The sequence below is a fragment of the Podarcis melisellensis genome (assembly GCF_964234715.1).
Source record: "Podarcis melisellensis genome assembly, chromosome: 17".
NCBI lineage: Eukaryota > Metazoa > Chordata > Lepidosauria > Squamata > Lacertidae > Podarcis > Podarcis melisellensis.
In genome coordinates, this window is record NC_138534.1 from 4,739,479 (window position 1) to 4,747,728 (window position 8,250).

Sequence of the window (8,250 nt, forward strand, 5' to 3'; positions counted from 1 at the left end):
CTGTAAAGATGCAAGCCCGCGGCGTAACTTAATAGAGAAAGTTTCGAGTCCATGACTCCCTTAGGTCTTGTCCCTGATTTGCACCCGTTTGAGAATGTTAAGAGCTATGAATCTCCTCATGTTGGGATTCCTGAGCTCTGCTTGGGTGTTTGTTTTTGACTCCCAGTCCCTGTATTATTATTATTATTATTATTATTATTATTATTATTATTATTATTATTATTATTATTATTACCCCACCCATCTGGCTGGGTTTCTGGCTGTAGTTGGTCCCTGTAATAGTAGTAGTAGTAGTAGTAGTAGTAGTAGTAGCAACAACAATAACAATAACAACAACCCTGGCTGGGTTTCTGGCTGCAGTTGGTCCTGCAGATAGAATCTTGATGCTTTCCTACCCTGTGAATGGGGCGGCTCAGTTTCTGTCTCGGACCTTTCTCCTCTTCTTCCTAACACTTTTTGCTTCTGTTCCCCAGGGACCAGCACCCGCGCATCGGGGATATCCTGCAGAAACTGGCCCCTTTCCTCAAGATGTATGGCGAATATGTAAAGAACTTTGACCGTGCCATGGAGCTTGTCAACACCTGGATGGAGCGCTCAGCACAGTTCAAGAGCATCATCCACGAAGTGCAGGTCAGCTTAGTTCAGGGGGATCTCAAACTGAGCATTGCAGCAAGCGCTTCAGGTTAACGGCAGGGGGAACAACGCAGCCTCATCATTGGAGCTACCCAGGTGGCGCAATTAAGTTATCATTCCAGTTGTATTATTCCCTATACAGCAATTTTTCTTAAGAGTTCAAAAGCACTTTAAAATGTTATTAATCGAGCATGTTTTAAGTACCGACACAGGAAAGAAAAATAAATCGCTTGCAAAAGGGTAGGGAATCCCTTCACTGAGTGCCCTTCCCTCCTCCCAGCCCTGCTGTTCAACATGGATGTGGAGGGAGGGGCTTTGGGGTCTAATTAAGATCTAAACAAAATTGGAGTGTTTGGAAGGAATTGTTGGGGAAGAAGCTTGTGTCTCAGCAGTTGCTCGCGCCTCTGTACGAAGACTTGCCCCGTACTCTGGAAACTCTTACTCTGGTTCCCTGAGTCTCAGTTCCCTATGGGAGCAGGCGGGCTGCCATTGGAGGAGAGCCAGGCAGACAGCTCTCTAGAGATCACTCTCTTCTGCAGAGGGAAGAGATATGTGGGAACCTGACCCTGCAGCACCACATGCTGGAACCAGTCCAGAGAATCCCTCGCTACGAGCTGCTGCTGAAGGACTATCTCCTCAAATTGCCCCAGGACTCGCCCGATTGCAAGGATGCTCAGAGTGAGTAGAGCTGCAGGGAATAATTGCAGGGGGGTGTTTGTTTCTTTGTTTGAATTTGTATACCACTTTTTGTCCAAAGATTTCATGGCAAGAAAAATAACATAAAAACAGCATAAAAATACAAGAAAAAGGGTGGTGGCGGGGAGAACCACAGCACGCATTTCCTGTAAAACCATAGTCTTGTTTGCTAGCAGAGATTTACTAACCCCAGTATTTCCCAGAGTATCAAAAACCCTAGTCAGTGGGATATTTTCTCTGGAAATTTGAGTAAGACAGTGGTGAGGAACTGGTGGCTCACAGACCAGAGCTGGTCCACAAAGAGTTTTGGACCAGCCAGCCCACCTTGGCAGCGGCCTAAATTTCCATCTTGGGGAACTGATGTTTTGAAAGGTAACTGAAGGGTGGCGGAAAGCAGTGCAAACATTGGAGGAGAATCGGAGCACCTGTCCGATGCTCTCTGCTCTCTTCCAAGCCTTGCAGTGCTCTTCCCACCTTTCCTCTCCAGCTGTCACTCAAAATGGCAGCTCTCCTCAAAGACTTCCCTTGCCCGCTGAGAGCCGCCTCTGCCTCAAAGCACTGGAGCACCTTGACATGCCAGTTTCTGAAGGAGCAGCCCCCTTTTCACTACTGCTCTGCTGAGCCGGATGAGGGGGAGAGATATTCCCCTCCCTTTGCTGCCCAGCTGCTTGGGAAACAGCTGAGCAGCTGTGAAGAGTGATGTGTTGCAGAGTTTTGGCCCCCCTCAATTTGAAAAATGTTCCCCACCCCTGCAATAAGAGGTAGGTGACCAAGCCACAGCCCCCCAACTGGTTAGACCAGGCAGTACACCTCAGCGAGCTGGATCTCACTTTGTGTTCTCCAGTTGCAAATTCCTGAGCTAAGTGGTGAACCTGTAGCCCCATATTATGGTAACCCACCTGCGTGGTTTTATTTAGACACATGTTTAAGCATTGTTTCTGCTTTCAGTTCAGTTGGAGGCACTGTGTTGAGTAAGGCCAGCCTAGCCATTTAGACTCTCCTTTTCTTTTTTTCTCCACCTCATTGCCAGAATCCCTAGAACTTATTGCAACAGCAGCAGAGCACTCCAATGCAGCCATCCGCAAAATGGTAAGTGTTGGAGGTATTGAAAGCCAGGATGCCTGGGTCCTCTTTTCTGTGATGCAGGAGGTCACCACAAATTGGGTAGAGTAGGTGCACGCTGCGGGGGGGGGGCTTTATTCAGCCTGGGGGAGGGATCCATATCCCCTTCAACCCCTGTGGGCCATTTGGACAGAGGTGGGTTAAACAAAGAGAGTGGATAGCTGACTTGCCCTATGATCACCCACTGAATTTCATTACCAACTGGGGATTTGAACCTGAGTTTACCTGTTTCAAGTCCAACACTCTCCCCACCTGCCTGTTTTAACAAGTAGAGCTGGGTTATTTGCCAGTGCTCTGTACCCCTTTCCAGGAGAGGATGCACTCGTTGCTGAAGGTGTACGAGCTGCTTGGAGGTGAGGAAGACATAGTGAATCCCACCAATGAGCTCATCAAGGAAGGGCACATCCTGAAGCTTTCTGCCAAGAACGGGACCACACAAGACCGGTACCTGATCCTGGTGAGAAGAGCTTTTGGGGTTTTGTCCTTTTCCACCTGCCCCATCTCAGGAGAGGGCACAGCAAGAAGCCCTCTGCACCATATATGCTGTCACCATTAACTCCTTTTCTTTCTCCAGTTCAACGACTGGTTGCTGTACTGCGTCCCCAAGCTGCGTCTCATAGGCCAGAAATTCGGAGTCCGTGCTCGCATAGACGTGGAGGGGATGGAGGTGAGAGGGGAAGGCATTAAGGGGACAAGAGAACCATGCAAATCTCAATCTCTGGTTGACCAGCAAGCTCTTGGAGTTTTATCAGCTGCTCGAGGTTGAAACAAGGGACATGGAACAGGATGGGTAGAGGGAAGGACAGGACTTGCCCTCCAGGCCGGGGTAATTTATCTTCCTGACTCAGGAAGGGGGAATTAAAACAGCACGATGTGTTTGGGTCAGACTGTGGTTACAGCGAACAGAAGTCAAGACTGTCATCTGGACCACACAGCCTTGTGTGCTTATGTCTTGATCTGAATAGGTGAACTGACTACATTTGGAATGTGTTTTCTCACAGTGGTGATGGGAGTTCTTAATTTTTTTAATTAATCATTCTTTCTGATTTTTCTCCCCGTTACGTTCTCAACCAAACATCCTTGCTGCTTTTTATAAAACAATTAAAATCAGCTTTTTAAATAGCAAGAATATGCAAAACAACCTAAAACTGCTAGGGTGGGCAAGAAGCTAGGTAAATCTGCAATAAAGAGCAATACAATCATTTGCTTAATTAAAAAAAACAAAAAACCAGAAATAACAGAAGCGTATTCTTAAACACTGAGGAAAATCCGAGTGGTCTTTTATATTCCTAATTAACTGAGTCAACGGTATTTAAGAATGGAAACCATTTTTCCAAGAAATTGTGTCTGAATCTAGAGATAGCTAGGGGAAGTTCTCACAGCAGGGTTCGATGTGTGATGACATGATTAGTTGTTTGCACAGGGAAGTTGCTCTTGATGCTGTAGCTGATTGAAGGTTAAGCGTGTGTCTTTGAACAACCTTGTGTCCTCCTTCTTCCTTACTCTGCAGCTGAAAGAGACCAGCAGCCTCAACGTGCCCAGGACCTTCCTTGTATCAGGGAAGCAGCGATCCCTAGAACTTCAGGCCAGGTACAGCCAGCAAAGCCAGTCACTTAGCTTCTCCTTTCTCAAAGCTGTAAAAATTGTCCCTCATCTGGCGACGCGGCTTTGCCCATCCCAGTAACTCTCCTCTGCTGCTTCTCATCTTCCTGTGAGAGCCCTGAATCCATTCACCTCCTTCCTCCTTTGCCCACCATCCCAGATCAAGTGAATAGGTGTATCCTCCCCTAAGTCTGCTGAAAAATAACTCCTTAACATGCCTTCCAACGTTTGTCATTTTTCCTTAGGACTGAAGAGGAGAAGCGAGACTGGATCCAGGTAACTTTCTCACCTACCTTTTATCACTGTGAAAGATGGGTGTAGATCAGGGAAGGGGAATCTGGGGCATTTCAGAGGTTGTTGTACTACAGCTCCCATCAGCAGTTGGCCAGGCTGCCTGGGGACTGGTGGGAGGTGGAAGCCAACAACATTTTGAGCTTCCTTGCCTCTGAAATAGAGGACCTGGCTCCTTATCTCATGTAGTTACATTTCCCATTCTGCAAAATCCTTCTGATGCTGGTTTGGGGGATGCTTGTATGCATGGCTTTCATAGATCCAACAGAAAAGTTAGGGGTCACAGGGCTGACCAGGCTTCTTCAGTTAAGAATAATGTGGTGCAGAATGACTCTGTGCCGAGTCAGCCTTCTTGACAATGCTGTGTGGGCCAGCAGACCCACTTGCCTATGGGATCACATGGTGTGCATTTGAGGGTGCAGCAGACCACGACTCTGGACAGCGCACTCACACATTGCGATGCATCCAGTGGCATGACAGATCTGTGCTTTTGCACCACTGCCTGAGCTTGACAGGGGAAATAGGAGGCCCACAGTAAATAGCTCTGTGAGAGATTTGGGTAGCTGTTTCCTCCCTGAGCTGCCCACCAGTATGCGCCAGACTGAAACTGGGATTGGAGAGAAGTGTGGACACATCTCTGGTCCTTGCCTTCTTGTCCTTTTCCTCGTTGAAGCAGGCTGGGGTTCTGCTTTACTTCCCAGTTCAGAGGCATATTTATCTGTGGCCACTAACACTGTCTTGTTAAAACCATCAGGCGATACAGGCAACAATTCAGAAACACGAGCAGACTTTGGAGACATGCAAGCAGCTGGTCAGCGAGGATGAAACGCCACCCAATTCGCCTGTAAGTCCTGCCTTGGTGTGTTTGATGAGACAGTGTGCTTTAATATGTGATTGAATGTGGATCAGTTGAGAGAGAACGGAGGGGAGGGGGAACTACCACAAAGATAACCCAATTCCTGCAACAAAAAACCTCAGAATTCTGTACTGTGTATAATTTCTGCTCACTAGCGTGCTTTCTCTAATTTTGCATGACTTGACTCTGCTTCATGGGGCAAACCTATTAACTTTCTTCCTGTCCCCTCCCCCACAGGGGTGTGAGCTGGGGCGACGGGCCCCCACGCCCATCCGGGAAAAAGAGGTAACCCTGTGCATGCAGTGCAAGGAGCCCTTCAATGCTCTCACCAAGCGGAGGCACCATTGCCGGGCCTGCGGCCATGTGAGTGTTTTCCAGCAGGGGGGTCGTCTCTTTCCCAGTCCCAAGTGCCACCCCTGTTTCTTTCTACTTTTACTGAGAGCAGCCCCCTTTGGAGGGGAGGGTGAGGTATGCAACCCATAATAGTCTGGGCTAAATGCCGGTGTCTCCCCTGCAACCGTTTTTCCAGAGTGTAGAATTTGTTTCTGTTTTTTAAAAAGTTGCAACAAAAAAAATTCCTTCCAGTAGCACCTTAAAGACCAACTAAGTTAGTTCTTGGTATGAGCTTTCGTGTGCATGCATCTGAAGAAGTGTGCATGCACACGAAAGCTCATACCAAGAACTAACTTAGTTGGTCTTTAAGGTGCTACTGGAAGGAATTTTTTTTTGTTTTGACTATGGCAGACCAACACGGCTACCTATCTGTAACTTAAAAAGTTGCCTCCCTGTAGGGAATTTTCCCCATTCTGGCTCATCTCCTGTTTTAGCCACGAGGTCTCAGTACATTCGGAGAGAGGTCTGAGGCAGAGAAACCCAAAGAGCCACATGAGGCAGTTCCTCATGCCACTGGGCATGGCCAGAGTTGGACACCGACACATGTACACACACTCTTTTATGGGGAAGAATTAATGTGGTACGATGGCACATGGGGATGACTCTTCTCTGTATGCCAACTCCCTCCCCCGAAGAGCCCTGAAAACTGTCTTGACTAGTTCACACATTTAGGAAACTCAGGTGGTTACGTTCTTTTGCAGGCATAAGTTTGCTTGTTCTGGGTGTTATTTTTAACTGCTTCCCAACTGGGGCATGGGGAATCTTGTACTTAAGAAAAAATGTTTCCAGGATGAAGGTTAAAGGGCTAGGCTCTTCTCCCTGAACGCGCTGGCTTTTAGCCTGCAGGGATTTGTTTTAAATTCAGAGAATCCACTCTCCACGGCCAGCCCGAGAAGCTCCTGTCCAGGGAAAGCTTTCTAGCTCTCCATTCCGCTGGGTGCATAAACTGGCTCTGCAACTAAGTGACAGTTCCTCTCCTCTCGCCCACTCGCTGCAGGTTGTCTGTGGGAAATGTTCAGAGTTCCGGGCCCGCCTGGTGTATGACAACAACCGGCCCAACCGTGTCTGCACTGACTGCTACGCAACGCTACAGGGCTCCCCCGCCAGCCCTGCCCCACATCCCAACACACCTCAGCGCCGGAGGTCCATTCTGGAGGTGAGATTGGCTCTCTGGGCCGTGGGAAGCCCTGTTGGCCACAGAGCACTAGCTGACCTCCTTCCATGGGATGTTTCCTGGAGAATTCCCCCTTGCTTAGCCTTGCTTTAGCCTGCCCCTTGCAGCTTCTTGTGCAGAGTCTTGGCAGTTTTATCTGTGCTTCTTCTAACATTTCTCCACCTCCTTGGAATTGCAAGGGGTTGGACCAGATATGACCCTCACGGTCTCTTCCAACACTGCAAGTCTATGATTCTATGAATGCAGCACCCCAAAATGGGAGACAAACCTGCATGCATTTCCTTTCCCTCTCCGTTTCCTTTCCAAAAACACAACGCCAGGGTTGTGGAAGTGTGAAAAAGCCACATCATGTAATATTGGTTGTAGAATTCACCTTCTTGATCATCTTACCTTCCAGCATAGCGATCGGATTCTTCGGCAATCATGCTGTTTTAAAGTGTCTACTCCTCTTGGTTGAGTATATGGAGCTGTCTTATAACTGAATCAGATCCCTCCTCCTGTTGTCTCAGGAGATCTCTCCAAGATCTTGAGCTGAGCTTTCTTCCAGCCCTGCAGTCTGAGATGCTTTAGCTCAGGAGATCTGAGGGACTGACCTGGGACCTTCTCCATACAAAGAAAGCATATGCTAAAGTTGCAGATAATGCAACTTTAAAAAAAACTACTGTGTTATTTAGCACTTTTTTCACTCTGAGTAGACCCACTCAAGTTAACAGACTTGATTAACTTATGTTCATTAATTTCTTTTAAAAAGAGTTTGCTGGAGGTATGGAAACTCTAGGAGAGGCTTTCCCTGCAGCTCTCTGTCCTTCCTTGTGTCCTGCTCATTATCCTACATGTCTAATTACTTAGTTATATTATCATCTTCATCATCATTTGAATTTATATACTGCCCTATACCCGGGGGGTCTCAGGGTGGTTCACAGAATAAAATCAAGCTATAAAACCACAAAATACATAATAAAAATAAAAACAACAACCCAATAGTTATACTGATCACTTGCTCTGGAGCAGCAGTCTTCCACCTTTACTACACGTTCAACGCAAACACACACTTTTCACGGTGGTGGCAGAGCTGCTCTTGAGACCCACCTTACATCCCAGGACTGGCTACTTATCCACCAGTTGAAGTCCAGTGCAGATTCTCAAGGCTTTCATGGCATATGGTTGAAGCTCAGTGCTTTACGGCCCTGAGAGGCTCTCAGAGTGGCTTGCAAAGTAAAACTGCACTCCAACCTAGTGCAGGAGCAGAAATTGCAGGCTGTCCATACTGAGGAGCCAGGATTATTCATGCAGCATTTCCTGCCCCCCTCCTCCTCTTTGTTTCTCTCTGGTGTGTCACACAAGGCAACAGGTTCCCCCCAAAACACTCTGGGGGCAAGGGAGTGAGGCTGAATTCCTCCATCTCACTGGTCACAGCCTTCCCTTACAGTCCCTCATTACCTTCACCTTCCTTCGCCCTTAATCTTACACATATGGGATTGTT

At 47.7% G+C, this 8,250-nt stretch overlaps 2 protein-coding genes across 2 annotated transcripts in view; one reads left to right on the plus strand and one right to left on the minus strand.

Annotated features, from left to right (window-relative positions):
- PFKFB1 (6-phosphofructo-2-kinase/fructose-2,6-biphosphatase 1) overlaps window positions 1-8,250 on the minus strand; it is a 294,172-nt gene that overhangs the window by 39,074 nt on the left and 246,848 nt on the right. The gene's annotated exons all lie outside the window — the stretch shown is intronic.
- FGD1 (FYVE, RhoGEF and PH domain containing 1) overlaps window positions 1-8,250 on the plus strand; it is a 45,503-nt gene that overhangs the window by 34,796 nt on the left and 2,457 nt on the right. The window contains 10 exon segments of the mRNA XM_081894998.1: window positions 474-630; window positions 1,173-1,311; window positions 2,360-2,418; window positions 2,762-2,908; window positions 3,026-3,118; window positions 3,962-4,041; window positions 4,299-4,329; window positions 5,099-5,188; window positions 5,438-5,563; window positions 6,591-6,770. Coding sequence (XP_081751124.1) covers window positions 474-630; window positions 1,173-1,311; window positions 2,360-2,418; window positions 2,762-2,908; window positions 3,026-3,118; window positions 3,962-4,041; window positions 4,299-4,329; window positions 5,099-5,188; window positions 5,438-5,563; window positions 6,591-6,770 — 1,102 coding nt within the window.